Source organism: Elephantulus edwardii, unplaced genomic scaffold (genome assembly GCF_000299155.1).
Source record: "Elephantulus edwardii isolate Elephantulus edwardi_28Jun2011 unplaced genomic scaffold, EleEdw1.0 scaffold00072, whole genome shotgun sequence".
Taxonomy (NCBI): Eukaryota; Metazoa; Chordata; class Mammalia; order Macroscelidea; family Macroscelididae; genus Elephantulus; species Elephantulus edwardii.
In genome coordinates this window covers 9,272,972-9,289,087 of record NW_006399822.1, presented here as the reverse complement: position 1 = coordinate 9,289,087, position 16,116 = coordinate 9,272,972, and the positions used below count along the sequence as shown (strand labels likewise).

General features: G+C 48.2%; 1 protein-coding gene across 1 annotated transcript in view; it reads right to left on the bottom strand.

Annotated features, from left to right (window-relative positions):
* Positions 1-11,446, bottom strand: part of ADAMTS18 (ADAM metallopeptidase with thrombospondin type 1 motif, 18) — a 134,245-nt gene extending 122,799 nt beyond the window's left edge. The window contains exons 1-3 of the mRNA XM_006888817.1: positions 11,357-11,446; positions 11,177-11,264; positions 7,302-7,618 (exon numbers count right to left, since the gene is read on the bottom strand). Coding sequence (XP_006888879.1) covers positions 7,302-7,618; positions 11,177-11,264; positions 11,357-11,446 — 495 coding nt within the window. The remainder of the gene's footprint in view (positions 1-7,301; positions 7,619-11,176; positions 11,265-11,356) is intronic.
* Between the last annotated feature and the right edge of the window lie 4,670 nt (positions 11,447-16,116).

The following is a 16,116-nucleotide window of genomic DNA, read 5'->3' as shown; positions in this document are numbered from 1 at the left end:
CCAACAGCCTAGAGCTTTTCTCTTGCTCTGATAGCCTGAGAAGGTAGCAAGAAAGGGGCCTGGCTTCAGCTCTGGTGTTTGGATTGTGCCCTGGGCCAGTGGTAGAGGATTCAGCCTGCATTTTCACAGTGCTCCGAGAGCAGGAATGAATGACTACGTCACATGACAGATGAGAACAGCAAAGAGCAGAGTCTGAAGAAATGGCACCAGATTGTCAGGAACTCAAAGGACCTGCCCCTCAGTGCTCACTGTCAAACAGGCAGTAACCCAGGAAGAAAGGGCCATCACTCCTCCTCCATGCTGTGGCGGTGGTGTGAGACGTGATCAAAGTGGATCCAACTCATAGCAACCCAATGAACAGCTGAAAGGAACCCTGCCCAGCCCGCACGGTCCTATCAATCAGTGGCATGCTTGAGTTCACTGCTGGAGTCCCTCCATCTTGCTAAAGGTCTTCCTCTGTTCCCCTGACCATCTACTATACCAGGCATGGTGTCTCTCTCCAGGGACTGGTCCTTCTTAATAACATGTTCAAAGTAGGAGATGAAGTCTCATCAACCTTCCTTCTAAGAAGCATTCTGACTTCTTCCACAATAGATGTGTTTGTTCTTCTGGAGGTTTGTACTGTGGTACCTACTTTTAACCATACCATTATTCAAATGCATCAATTCTCCTTCTGTCTTCCTTATTCACTACCCAGCTTTTGCTTCCATATCAAGTGACTGAAAATGGCATGGCTCAAGTCAGGTGCACCTTAGTCCTCAAGGTGGCATCAGCCCTCCATGAGTGTCTCCCCTCCCCCTTCATTACATTGGGGCTCAGGTCTCTGGCAAGAACCTTGACTTACTTCTTTCCCTGGCTTGGCTAGGTTTTCTTTCCTTTTTTTTTTTTTTAACATTTGACCTGGCATTTTGCTAAAAGTTTCACTTGGAGCAAAACACAGCATTTTTCCTACAGACTACGTCTGAAGAAGAAATACATGACAGAGAAAGAGAGCGAGGAATTCTATTTATCGTTGCTGAATAACTAACCGCCTAAGAAAGCGGTTCTGGTTAAGTGGATAAGCTCAGCTTGGATTCAAAGAAACACATAACAAATAACATCCCAGGCTAATCCTTAATTTCACATGATCCTCTTAAGTGACCAAGTGACAGAGGAGGAGGTTCAAAGGGTTAGACGTAATTCAAGAATCCCCTCTTAGCTAACAAGGCCCTACGAAGCAGTCAAAGCCTTGTTTCTCTTCTGCCGGGGATCATAGTCATTTGGCCTTTAGAAGCCAATTTCCACTCGGGAAAGGGCTGAATTCAGCAGGTACTGACCAGCCTTGGACAATTCAGAGACTGAGACTCTGGGTTAAAAAACGCTGCTGAAAAGGGAGGTCAAAGCCCCTCTATTGCCCATGGAAATCCAATTGCTTCCAGAGCTCCTTGCAGGAACCCAGCAGTCCAGAGACTGGGTCACAGAGCGGCAATCTGAAAAAGCCACCACGGAAGAAGCTACAAATAGGACATTAGGGCAGCCAGCCACGGAAAAGAAATGCCACTTTCGGTTTAATTGTTAGAAACAAAGGGGAGAGAAATGAAGGGGAGACAAGTGACTGGAGGGTCTCTGGGGAATCAAAGGTGAAGGGGACCCTCCTGGCAGCCTGATTCACAGCACAAGGCCCACACTGGGTCACAAAGGGGGACTGAAGTGGAACTGTAAGCTGATGTGGGACTACTTTGTGACAGCCAAGAACAAAGCAGGCTCCTGCCTTCAGCACTGGGCCACTCCTGGAAGGCAGAAGGAAGGGGCATTCCAGACCTAGGCAGAAACTAAGGTCACCAGGCAAGGCCAATGTCTGATGTCTTTCCATCTGGTGGTGGTGTTACGGCTAGAGCTTGGTTTCAGAGTTTCTGAAGCAAATGTGCCTTTCCCAAGCTGAACAGCCACAGCCATTAGCTACATCCAATACCAGTAAAGTGCAGATCATCTCGGCTTTGGAACTGCTGCTTGACTGTGAACCACAGAACCCTGGGAGCTGAGGAGGGCACCGTGTGTAAGAAGGGATGTGATCAAATCAGTCAGAACTCTACTTCCTGGAACTTTCTCATGCATATCGCTCATTGCCGGTCCAGTCAGAACCGACTCACAGCTGACCTTCCGTTGGGTTTCCAAGGCTATAAACTGTATGACCACCCATCTTTCTTACAGCAGCTAGAGGACTCAAACTGCCAGGGAGGGGTAGCAGCGCAGCCCCCGATGGACTATGCACTAGAGCTTCCCTGCATAATATAACAAAACCCCTAGAAAAACCCTCTGCGGTTGAGTTGATGTTGACTCCGAAGGACTTGAGAGGACAGTGGAAGAGATGCTAGAATGTTCCATTCTGACTCCTTATTGTTAACAGATGTTCTAGGAAAGCAACGGGTCCCATGATCAAATACATTTGGGAAACTTTAGGCTTAGAGAAAGTCTTTATTACTGTGGGCTTGTGATACAAGTGTTTCCACCCCATTCTTGGTATAGGGGAGAGTTGTCTCATTTCACGGTCCTCTTCGTCTCTGATCAGTCTCTGGAGTGATGCAAGAAGAGTTATCCACACCTCTCACTGTGTAACTTTCAGAAGTCCTTCTTGGGAGGAGGTTGCATTTTATTTCCTTTCCTGAACTTCCCAAACATCCACTGCACTGAATCTCTAACAGCAGTGCTGCCAACAGGAGGGAGAGCTGCCTTTCGAGCTGAGGAACACTTCTGGGTTCCAGGAACCAGTTCTTCCTCCTCACACGGCTACTTTTTCAACTACCCTCATCTGTCAATGTCCACAGTGAAGTGTTCCTTGAATGGGGCAACCTCATGTCACTGCATGAGCTCACTCTGGGCACTGGATGGTTTTCAATAAACGGATCAATATACTGGTTCACAGCCCATGATCACAAAGATATTAAGGTGCCAAAGGCATTTACACTTGGAATTCTTGTGTCTATTTATGAAGAAAGAGGACACCACCACAATTTGGTTGGAAGTGTGTATCATTTGTTAGGCCTGTGAGGGAGCCCGGGTGGCAGAGCCCACGGGGAGTCACGTGACCAGCCCAAAAGCACACCTGTGGCTGGAATCCACCAGGGGCTGCACAGGTGAGGTGAGCGAGCTTTTCCAGTGGGATTTACAGTCTCAGAAACTTGCTGGAGGATCAGTTGAGTCAGTTCCAGTTTGACAGCAATGAGTATACACATACACTAGACAATCACAAAAGACAGAAATACCACTAAGGAAAAGAAAAGGCGCTCAACTTCACCAGCCATCAGAACAGTGTAAATTGAACCCATAACGGAGTCCATCTAACATTTATCAATCAGCCTGGCGACGATGGAAAGATCAACACCACCAAGCACTGGTGAGGGTGTGGAGCAACTGGAACTCACACACACTGCTGATGGGAGTGTAGCATCATAGTCCCTTTGGAAATTTTTTTATTATTAATAAAGCAAAAAAATGTACATACACTATGATCCAACAACTTCATTCTAAGGTATAAACCGAATGTGCTCATCAATTCACCAACAGGCATACACAGGCTATTCAGCAGTACTCCTCATCATAATCTTAAATGGAAACAACGTGGAGGTCTGCCAATAAAGGAAGAGAAACATTAGGCCAGAGTGCTCCCCGAAGGTAAGGAAGGCACAGCTTCATCTCCTATAACATCGGGCTATTCCTTGGAAAAGGATCTACATCATGCTTGGAAAGGTCAAGTAAAGAGAGGAAGACCCTCAACCAGATGGACTGACACAGCAACAGCAGCAATGGACTCGAGAATGTCAGAGATGATGAGGATGGCACTGAAGAGGACAGGGTCCAGATCAGAGGGTCGCGATGAATCATAGTCAATTCAATGGCACATAACAACAACGTTCTCCCCATCCTTAAGAATTGGTCCTTAGGGAGTGACACTGCTTACCATGTATCTAGCAGTTCGACTCCACTATCCACTGCTTGGGAAGAAGATGAACAGTCTCCTCCCAGGTAATCTACAGTCTCAGAATCCTAATAGAGGGTCATCCAGGACTTGGTTTTGAGCTGACAGCTCTAGGAACAAGAAAGACCCCTATTGCTGGCTACCTGTCCTTGCCTCTTGAAATCTCCTGTGATAGGCGACCACCCCCCAGCATGGACTGTCAAGGCCTCAGCCCCAGGACATAGATTCTTGTGCAATGCAGTTACCTCATGTCAGCTCTTGTGCCCTGACCAACACGGAACTCCCTCAAACTCACGCTAGAGCTTTGCAGAGATGGAAAAAAAGGCACGTAGGATAAATAATGGAGTGAAGATAGGACTATGACTCTCCCCTCACCCAAGTTGGACCTTGGAGCATCAACAACTTGGATAATTAGCATCTGATGCCCAGAGTTGGTAAGTTGAGGCCTGACTCTGGTGTTGTTGTTGCTGTTGATTGCCTTCAAGTTGAGCACAATGCATAACGATTCTGAACAAAAGGCCCGAACTATTGACATTTATCAAAGTTCACAGAGTTTCCAGAGGCACAGCACCTTGTTTAGGAAGTGGATGCTACTCTAGAAATCCTCCTCCTCCATACTTCAGGAGAGGAAGCTGAGGTTGAGAGCAAGAAAACTAATTCGTAAAGAACACACAGCCTGCTTTGCACACAACTTGAGTCTTCAAATCCCAGCCCATTGATGCATGTTGTGAAGCTGACTTTGACTCACGGCAATCCTATTGACAGAACAGAACAGTCTCAGAGAGTCTGCTAGGCGGTAATCTTGATGGGGGTTGAGCACCAGGTCTCAGCTCCCTCGGAGGGGCTGAAGGGTTCCCAACACCAACCTTTACCCGCTGACAGAAACCTCACACACACGCAGATGTCTGCCATGTCTTCTTTCACATCCATCAAAAAGACAGACATTTTTAATCATTCTTATGAGTTAAAACACTCCACTCCCCGTTCAAAAGTGAATCCTTTTCTTTGGAGAGGAAACCCAAACTACATATTAGGATGAGACAACTTATCAGGTTTCTGCGAGAGCAGGATCCTGAAAGAATTACATTTGGTAAAGCTCATTTTGATCAGACACACAAAGACCTGACAACAGCGGCTTTCTCTTCCTGCCAGGCAAGTGGTTGGACTTTACACATAAGGAGTCATAATGTGCCCCGAGTCCTACTAGTTACTAAGTGCTGGTGTAAGAATTAGAACCTAGACATCTCATGTCATCTTCCTCTGTCCTGCTGAGTCAGACCCGACTCATCACTGACCCTCCAGCAGGATCCCGGGGCTATAAATGGCACAGGGGGAGACTCTCATCTTCCTCCTGGTGTGGCCGGAGGTTTCAAACCACTAGAAAGGCAAGCAGTGAGCCTCCATCTGGATTATGCCACCACAGCTTCCTAGGTCCTGGAGAGACTACTCTTGACCACTAGAGTGGGGTCAGTGATCAAGTTTAAGCCACGATTTGCTGTTTAAGCTCCAACCGAAAACTTTAGGAGTAGAAACCATGAGAGCAGGCAAAAAAAAGAGCAAGAGATTATAAATAGGCGTGTGTGTGTGGTGTTACAGTGTATAATGTTATAATATGCCGAGCCGTACTGATCACTTAAATGAACCAAGCTCAGCTGAGTCAAACGTTTGATTCACTCCATACTGACTTAAGCCACAGCTTTCGATCAGCTCACAGTCATGTAGAAATAGGACAATGAATTAGGAAGACTGAAGAAGAATTGTTCCCTTAACATGAGGATGATGTTGGAGAATGAAGAATGTGAATTGCCTTCCAAAAGAATGATCCAGTATGTCTTGGAGAAGTGCAGTCAAAGTGAGGCGACACACATTTTCAGAAGTAAGGATGGTGAGATTTTGTTCACGTGCTTTGGATGTGTTATTAGGAGGGACTAGTCCCTGAAGAAAGGCATTATACTTGGAGAAGCAGAGATCAGTGGAAAACAGGAAGTCTCTCAAGGAGTCAGACCAACACAGAGGTTGCAACAATGGGTTCACACACATAAGACTTGTGCTGATGGCCCAGGACCAGGCTCTGCTTCATTCGGCCATACCTGGAGTCACTACGCAGGGGAACCAAGCTGACAGCACCTAGCAACCACCACCAAAGAACGCAACCACTCTGGTTCTGAGGAAAGGCTGGAAACTAACTAGGAGGCCACCACAAAAGAAGAAAGATCAAGGTTCATTTCCATCAGCAACCAACACAACGGGTGACAGCAAAAATTGGAAGTGGATGATGATGGTGGCAGAACAGTACAATGAGCATCATTCGTGTCACTGAATTCAATACGTGAAGAACCCCAAAAGGTTAATCTTCTGTTACACACACACACACAGAGAGAGAGAGAGAGAGAGAGAGCAATAAAAATAAACAGCCATTCTAATTCACCAGCACCTCAACACTCGCCCCTCTTTCTTTGTGGCTTAGCACACACGTAAGTCACTAAATCCACATCCTCAACTTGATTTTCTCCAGGTTCTTCCAACCAACCACACCAGCACATTATCACCATGTGTCCCCACAACACACACAGTCTCTTCCTTAAGCTGATGACTCTTCCCCATGGCAACCTGGAATGAACTCATGCTCATCGAGGACCATTTGCGGCTTCATCTCTTTGGCTCCCAAGAGAAGCATCCTCGACACCAGCATTCTGGGCCTGCTGCTCAGCAGATGACGATTACACAGAGAGGAAATCACACTTGTCCCACATGTATTATGTTTTTATAAGCATTCGGCTTCTCCGGATGTCACATTTAATCCTCCCAGCCCTTGAACACGCCACACTGCCTTCTACAAGGGTGTCTTATGCGAGGAGGACAACATGAACAGATTAGTGTTAAAAAGAAAAAAAGCTTTCCTTTAGCAAAATGAAGGCTGGGCTTAACAGGGCGCAGAATGCAATCGGGTACTGAAATACTGTCGCCCCATTGGAAACGTGTAGAGGCATGCAGCTTGTTAGAGTTATATATAATGCCTGGTCTCCCAAGACTTTACAAAACGAATGGCATCCATCAAGTTAATTTCCTTGGGGATCATCTTAGAAACCCACAGAATGAAAGGGCCTGGCCATTAAACATCAAAAGCCATCATCTAAATGCTAATTAAAGTTCTATTCTATTTTCTTTTTTTTTCCCCTGGGAGCAAATTAAAGTAATTCAATTGAGGATATTAGAAGTATCCAAACTGATGGCGCGGATGTGTCAAGCGTGCTGGAAAAGCATTTTAATATTGTGGACATCTGTTCCTTCAAGTTCTCCAAGACCCAGCCAGCAGCCAGCCTGACGGACAGCAGGGCGCACTTACCAAGCCGGCACACGTAGACACGGCCACCGAGGAGGAGCTGTCGTTTCTGATAAATCCCTGATAGTAGCATCGCTGCACCGAGGCTTCCTGGTTCTTCGAAGCACCATCTTTACCGAGTACCTGGACAATAAAGTGATTGCTCAAGATCGCTGAGGGTTTCAGCTCCAAGTGTAGCTCCTGTCCAAATGCTGAAAACAGGTAGTGCAGTGAACTCCGGGCACCCTGCGCCGAGCGCTTCCGCCTGGCGCTGTGCAGAATGTCATGGGAGATATAAGAGCCACCTGCATCCACTTCGACCGGTGTGACAAAGACATAATCTGCAAGAAAGAAAAAAGTTGAGCCTTCAGCACGGGCAGCCAGCCACACCAAGCGCTCATTCTCCAGCAGCTCGGCTCCAAGACTGCTTTGTGATGACGGCCATGCATGGAGATGAGATGCAAACCCAAAGAATCTCATGAACGTAAGGGACCCCAGAGTACTTTTTCCCAGCTCTGACCCCAGTTTTCCTACAGGAACTCAGTTTGTGGATAATTCCTGATTCAAACACAGGCTTTGTCCCTAAATAGTTATGGAGGCACTGCTGTGGAAGAATCCACACCTTTTATGATAAAATTAATGAACATTGAACTACTGAAGCAAATAAATGCAACTTTTCTTCAAAGAGATTAACTGATTTCAATCTTCATGCTGAAACGGAAGCACAGTGTCTTTTTTGCTGGAGGGTAGGGAGAGCCGTTTAAATTTCCAATGACAGCTCAACGCTGTAGTAACCTGAGCTGATCCTTCAGGTAATTTACAAGTGCTGTATTTACAATATTGTTTATGCATGATAATAAAGCGCCAGCTCTTGGATTGCCTTTAATAGTTTATTTTTACCACACGCTCTTGTAAGGATGATCCTATTTGATGGTAAGCATAAAATGTTGTGCATCCAGAAAAAAAAAATGCCTCTCGACATTATCAGAAGTTTCCTGAACAAAGTAATGTCTCAAGTTGCTCAAATTTGTTGGTAGAGGAATGTCTGACCAAGGATACCTGGAAAGTCCTGATCAAAATACCTTCAACACTGCTCCCTAACCAAGCCCTGCTGTATGTGGATTGACTTACAGGGACCCTGGAGGGCAGGATGGGACTGCCTCATAGGGGGTCCAAGACTCTCTTCAGGGATGTAGACTGGTACATCTTTTGCCCACAAACTGCCAAGAGTTCAATGCACTGTAGCACTAGGACTCCTTCCCATCTTCCTAAGCCAAAACCCCCAAAGTCATCGAGTTGCATCTGAGTCATGAGAGCCAAGCAGAACTGCCTTATAGGCTTTCCAAGGCTGTAATGTTTATAGGAGCAGAATACCACATCTTTCTCTTAAGAAAGAGAAGGTGGGTTTGAACCACTAACTTGTTGCTTTGACATTTGGGTTAACCCTGCAGTGCTTAACCACGGTCCCAGCAAGAGCTCCAGTTCGAATCCACTAGCTGCTCTGTGGGAGAAAGAGGAGCAATCTCCTCCCATGTGATTTACAGCCTCTGAAAAACCACTGGAGGGTCAGCCATGAGAGGGCTTTGGCTTGACTGAAGTGAGAAATCAGTGACAACAGGATTGAGGGCTGCATGCTTCAGGGAAGAGAAATTAGAAAACAATTTGCTGTCTGGGGGGGAGGGGGAAATAATGAAGGCAGTATACCTTTTCTTTCACAAAACATTGCAACTGAACAGCTATCATTCCACAAAAGGACCTGGGCTATGCCCACGGAGCATTCAAAACATTCTGTGTTTCCACTTTCTAGGCACAAAATGGGAAATGGATTTGGAAAGTGTTGAAAAGTATTCCAAAACACTAAGTCAGAGGCATGTTTGAGTGACTTGGGTTCTGGGTTACTGGAGGGGGAAAGAAGAGAGAAATTCTCTTCTTTTCCCCAAAACTGTTTTTAGAAAGGTTTAGAAAAATGAGAAAGGTTTTAAAACATTGTCCCTAAAAGGATCAAGGAGTGATATTCTAAGCAAGTCCATGTTTGCTAAAAACAAAACCCATCACTATTTAGTCTCTCTCTGGTTAGGAACTGTCTGTAACCTTTTCATTGCCAGGCAGTTGTTTGTTGGGTTTTTTGTTTGGGTTAGTTTTTTTTTTTAATGCCCCATCTCTCCCATTTTCTCTTGAATTTGTTTTTAATTAGAAATAGTATTTAATCAAGATGTAGATTTTCACTCCTTTTCTTAACCTTAAAAAATTAAGAATACACAGCTATGGTGGTTCAGCAGTTAGGAATCGCAACACCAACCCAAAAGTATGTGGTTTGAATCCAACAGCTGATCCGCAGAAGAAAGATGGGCAATCTCCTCCTCTGGATTTACCACCTTTGAAACTGGCCGAGGGTCAGCTATGGGTCCGTTTGGTACCCAGCAACAACAACAGCAACAACATATAGCTTTTAAAAATCTCCCCCCGTCTCTTTCTTCTGTTGCTCTACAGGTATATTGCTCTTGCTTCAATACAATTTTTTCTTGCAGGAAAATTTACTCCCTCCCCACCCCAAAACTCAAACCAAACTGACTGTGAGAGCCACGCCTGAGCTTAGTAATCTGTTGTTTCTTACTTCCTTGTGCAAAATCATTTCTGAAGCTCGGCTTGCGCTTGGTGGGGAAGCTATGTGGCAGGTTTGTGTCCGTCCCCCGCCCCGCCCCCCCAGCCTGCCTTCTAGGGAATCAGCTAGCAAAACTTGTCTCCTCCCCCCACAAAAACAAACAAACAAAAAACCACCGTAACCACCCCACTTGCTCCTGGCTTATTTCCAAGGGGAGAATGATCAGGCTGAGGGCTGCTTTCAGTCATGGAGACCCTAGAGGTCAGTGCTCCCAGTCAACAATGATATGACCAGCTCATTCTGGGGCTGACCAGATGAGCTCCTTCGAGGGTCCACACACCACCCCCAGGACAGTTGGGGAGTCCAGCCACTACTGGGGACAATGAATGGCTATTTCAGAAACGGCGGCTGTTTCTGCTTGGACAAAAGGTAAATGTCTTCCAAGTGCTAATTCTTGACCCTACCCAGCCCTTCACTCATCACTCCCAGGCACCACCTTTCTCTCCATGACTCCCCATCTCACAGTGTCCAGTGAGCACCTTTGTCCCCAGACAGGAAAACAGAGAAAGAAAGAAAGAGACAGAGAGGATGAGAGAGTGCGAGCGAATGCAACCTCTACAAGGTGAGAAAGAAGTGACAATACCCCTAAGAATCCAGGTTAAGACAGCTGGATAGCAAGGCGTGGCCAGTCACCTGGGTTCAGGGATCAGGGCCAGCAGCAGCTGGTGGAAACAATGAAACAAGGATTTTCCTTGATGGCAATGGTGGGGAGTCAATCGATGGCAAAGTGAAGGGTGTTTGGGAGGTCTGTGGCTGTGGGGAACCAGAACAGACCCCAGATACCTGCTTCTTTCTTTCTAAGAGCGATCTGGGGGTGATGAGAAGAAAAGGAGCAGAGGTGACAGGAAGGAAGATGTGGAGGAACGATGGGAAGGGGAAGGGTTGGAGACCTTTTCTATCAATTGCCCGGTTGGTCCACGTCCACTTCCTTTGTAAATTCTCACCGCCTAGAATTTTTTTTTTTAAAAAAAAAAAACACCAAACCACAATCCAATCCATCAGTGGCGGGGAAAGTGTTGTTTTCTCATTGATGTGACTTGCAGCTTGAGGCACTGATACTCCCGATAAGCCCTGAATCCTGTCCACTTCCCCCTCTCCCAAAAAAGCCCTTTCCAGGAGGAGAGCACACCTGCCAGGTGAGGGGGAGGGGGCGGCTTTGCTACCTCGTCTCTCCTGGCGGGGAGGAAGGGACCCAGTGCCAAGGAAAGGCCCTGGGAAGGGTGGGGGAAATACGAACCATCATTTAATCCGCTGCCACCACCGCGGCTGTCACTGGCTAAAGCTGTCGCAACAGACGCGCAGCAAAGGCAGCACAGCTGGAGCGCCTGCAAGAGAAAAGGTGACATGGTGGGTGAGGGGCGCGGCGGACTGGTGCCCCCCGTCCCCCGCTCCCAGCGCGCCCCTGAGCGGCACCTGCCTTGGCTAGGCGCCCCCTTCTCGCGGGACTCCATGGCCGGCCGGAACCCGCGGCCCGGAGGGCGCACGCGAGCAGGAGGGCGCACTCCATGGTTAGGTGCGGGAGCAGCAGCTGCGGGCGGCCGGGCTGAGCGCACAGGCGGCGCTCATTCTCCCTGCGGCCTCGGAGCGTGGCGCCCCAGGTGCGGCGCCAGGTGGGAGCCGCCGCCGCCGCTCACCTGGCGAGGCGGGCGCCCCAGGCCTCCCTGCTCCGGCTGCCTGCGCGCCCTCCCCTCTCCGGCGCTGCTGGCCCGTGGAGCTGCTGCCTGCAACTCCGGGGGGTGCAGGGGGCTCCTTGAGCCGGGACTGGCGTGCGCCGGGGAGAGCAGACGGCAGGGGCACACTGCCTGAGCCTGCCTGCCTGTCTGTACGTCTGTCTGTGTCTGTGGGAGCGTCTGGGACTCGGAGGAAAGCAACGCCAGCTGGCTCCCCCAGCGCGCAGCAGCCAGCGCCCGCCTCTCCAGCGCGCAGTGATTGGCGACCAGCGGCTCCCGGGCTCGTCCGAGCCCCGGGGCTGGTGCAAGGGCGTGGGATTCCGGGCTCCTGCTCCAGAGGAGGGGGCAGAGGGGGCGGGGAAGCTGGGTGGGGGTAAGGGGGAGGGAGGGACCCGCTGCCGAACGAGGGAGGGGAGCGCGCTGAAAAAGGCGAGGAAGTGGTAATTTAAGCTTTAAACGCAAGGAGGGACGAGCCCAAAGGGGGGAGGTCCAGGTAAAAGGTGCCTGCTCAGACTTCGCATTTCTTAGTCTCCCTGAGAGGGGAGCATTCTCAACCAAACAGCATTCCCATCTCCTCACTAGTGCCAGCGGCTGTTCCCGGTTGGATATCATTTCCCTCACGCCCTGTTCTTGCAAAACTCCAAACACCATTGCTATCGAGTCGGAACCGACTCATAGATGACCCTCTCAGAGGTTTTCAGAGGCAATAAACTGTGTAAGAAGTTGTGCTTATTTCTCCAGTGGAGGAGCTGCGGGTGGATTTGAACCCCAAGAGACATGCCACCTTTGGGCTAGCAACCCAGCTCCCTAACCACTATGCCACCAGAACTCCCTTCCTGCAAAGTGGAGATTATTAACCACTTGACAGCGTTAAGGAAATTGAGGTTTAGAAGATCCATACTATAGATACGGAGTAACTCACAAATCTAGGGCAGCCTGGCAGGGTGGAACAATGAGCTTTGTCCTGTCTGGAGCCTGGGAGAGCACAGGGCCAGGGGTGGCCTCGCCTTTTCTCCCGGATCTTTCTCTCCTCTCCAAGTGAGGAGATTTCCAGCTCTTCAAAACTGAGTCCTGGCCCCAGGCACAAACCTGCAGCAATCGGCCATTACAAACAGTGCTGGCCATGGCTGCGAGGGTGCGGCCAATTTGCTGAGTGCCTGGTCATTTGCTCACACATTGGTTTGATCTTTTAATCCCTACTGGTGGCCTACTCCCCACAGGCCAGTGGGAAAATTTCCTTGGAAAATTCAAAAGACAGTAAGAACAAAACAGTCACAAACGCTATAAAGGAAAATAATTGGCTCCTGAATTGGAAAGAACCTAATTTAGGTTGAGGGGATAAAGTGTGTGTGTGTGTGTGTGTGTGTGAGAGAGAGAGAGAGAGAGAGAGAGAAAGAACTCTCAGGAGCAGACATTTAAAATAAGACCAAAGGGATAAGAAGGGGAGGGTCAGATAAGAAGGGGATGCGAAGGGGGATGGGGTCAAGGAGAAGTTAGAGCCTGTATGATAAGCAAAGAAAACTCTAAACTCATTGCCATGAACTTGGGCTCAACTCATAGCTGACCGCCTGCCTAGTAGGTTTCCGAGACTGTAGGTGACTGCCCATCTCTTTTTCAGAGAGGCTGGTAGATTCGAACAGCTAGAGAGGTGCCAGCTAAGGGTTAGCAGTGCTATGAGCTACACCACCAGAGCTCCCTACAGGAGAGCGCACAGCTTGAGTCAAGGTCCTGAAGGAGGCAAAGTGCTTGGCATGATGGAATCCAGGTAAGAGGAAGAGGCAGTAACGCCTTGAGGTCAAGTCCGAAGGATTTGGTCTAGGGGGTGAGGCATGCTGGGAAATGGTTACCCAGAAATAACCAGGTGTTAGAGAGAGGGAGGGAGGGTGGCAAGGAAGTGAGGAAGGCGGCTCCACAGTCTTAAATCCAAGTTTTGGGGTAACCTGGGCTTTCATTGATATTAAAGCCACAAATGTCTACGGGCGGTTAAGTGTGTTCCTCTTTGGCACATAAAGCTTTTCACTAAGACTTTCCTCTTTTCTCCATGTGTAGACTCCACTCTGAATCTCTTTATTTGTATCTTATGCATCCCATAATAAAATTGTAATCATAATTAGCAAACTAACGGGAGTAGTTGGAATCAGCAAATTAGAGTGAGGGGAGCTAGGGACCCTTGAACTTTCAGCTAATGCCCAGAGGGATGTAAAGGCAGAATCCTTCCTAATTTGTAGTCAACAGGTCAGAAATGATGTTACGAGGCCTCCCAAATTTTCAGTGTAATAGCCGGTATTGTAAACCACCGCTGAACACAATTAAGGAGCAACAAACTATTCTTCCTGGCCTTGACCCCCACAAAAGAGGTTCTTTACAATCTGCCTTTCAGGACACTTATATTTATTTCTTCTCTATGCAAGTTCCTTTCCCCCTTTAATGTCATCTGTCTTGTATCTTTATCTTTTTTTAACCAACTCCTCTTAGTACTTTTGTGACTTTGGACACATAGTCTTAATGTGCTCATCTCCAACAGACCTAGAAAGAACACCCTTACCTCAAACCTTTTTATTTGTTTGAAGCTTGAATGAATCCACCTATTGAACAGTGCCTGGTGCAGAACCCAGCACCACTGGGACTCAGTGAACGGAACCTATTCTCCCTTTTGTGACCTTCAGGTTCCCTTGATCTACAACCGATCCACTTCCTGGAATGACTAAAATCCTGCACAGCAATAGGTGCTGTCTGAATGTTCTTCTATCAAACACAGCAGCCGGGACCCTGGCTTTGCCCACCTAACTTGAGGATTGTGTGTAGATCCCCACCATCGTGGTTGGCATCACCAGAAACTGCTCTTTTCTCTCAGAAACACATGAAGAAATGGCCAGAAGCTGGAGGTTGTGAAAATTGGAGGAAAATGTCCTCTCTGCACAAATTTTGCCTTGGGGACTTGTTCCCAAGCCAAACCGGCTGCTGCTGAGTCAATTCTGACTCACGGAGGTTCCAGAGGACAGAGGAGAAGGGCCCAGTGGGGTTTCCAAGGCTGTGCGTCCTTCCAGAAGCACTGCCTCACCTTTCTCTCCTGCAGAGCTCACCACCACCCTCTGGATTAGCAGCTGGAGTCTAAAACCACTGGGCCACCAGGGCTCCCTGTGAGAGGGTGAAATGGGTTTCCGTCCACCTCACTCACCAGCAGGACACAGCTGTTCACATGCCTAGCTTGCGTTGCTGTCTTCTCCTGGACCTTTTCTTATATGGGGGAGTTGATTAGGAGCAAGAGTCATCTCACCCAGTGCTAAGTACTGCGTTACTACTTCAAAATCACGAGAGTCATCATCATCTCAGAAAGGAACTGCAGCGAGGAGCCTGGGGATGGCAGAGATGGTGCGGACGGGGCAGGACCGGGCAAGGTCTCACTCTGTTGTCCACAGGCTCACAGTGAGCGGTGGTCACTGGCATTTAACAGCCACCCAGCGTCTCTCCCACGTGCTCACAGTCTCAGAGAGGTCTGTTAAAACACTGCTCTGTGAAGTCTGTAAAGTGAGGGAAGCCACATCCATCACACTCACCTTTCACTTCACAGCAACCTGCGTTCTGGCTGCTTCTGCCTCCTCAACCCTGAAACCACCCCTATTGAGAATTCCAAAAAGCACTGGGGTTGGGAGAATGGACAGAAACAGAGACACATAAACATAGAGACTCTGGTCCTTTCACTGACAGAGGTGAAATGCTTTTCGGATAAATACAAAGGAAGAGGAGTGGGGCGGCTTTTTCCTCTTTCAGTCGTTGCGTGAACAACTAATGATCACAGCTTTTTCAAAACGCTCTCACTTCCTCAGCTTCTAGGAACGTAGCCTGTCCTGGTTTTTCTTTGGTTATTATTGTTGTTGAATGTTTTATGTATGTATCATTTCTATATGCCTTAGCAAGGAAATGAGGGGCACTCTCTCTCCCCCCACCCCAGTGATTTATGGCCTTTGAAAACCTGCTGGAGGGTCAGCAATGAGTCGATTCTGACTCAGCGGCAATGAGTTAAGGTGCCTTAAATATTGGTGCTTCCCAGATTTCTGCCCATCACCCTTGTCTCTTCTGATGAATCTCTGTTCTGGAGATTCAGATGACATCAAATTTGCTGACTTTCCTTCCAGATCCAAGCTCTCTCTGAAACCCTAGACACGGATTTCTAACCACGTTCGGGGCATACTTGATGCATCAGGGGAACTTTCAAATCAACAGGCTCTAAGGTAATACATCAGCTATACTGAATCTGCCACTATCTTCTCAGATCTCACACTGTCCAGTTCTGGATGTGGAAGATGACGGAAAGGGCACAAGTCAACTGTCCCCCAGACTGGCTTTTTAATTCCTCTCAATCATCATATCCTTGAAGGCTTGGAGGAGAAGGTACCTACCTCATCCAGAAAGACACACCCACCCCGCCTTGCACCCCTGTCTGGGTTAGAGGCACTTCCCTGTGTTCCCAGGTTGGATAAGTGAGGCAGGAACCGTTAAGGTTAGA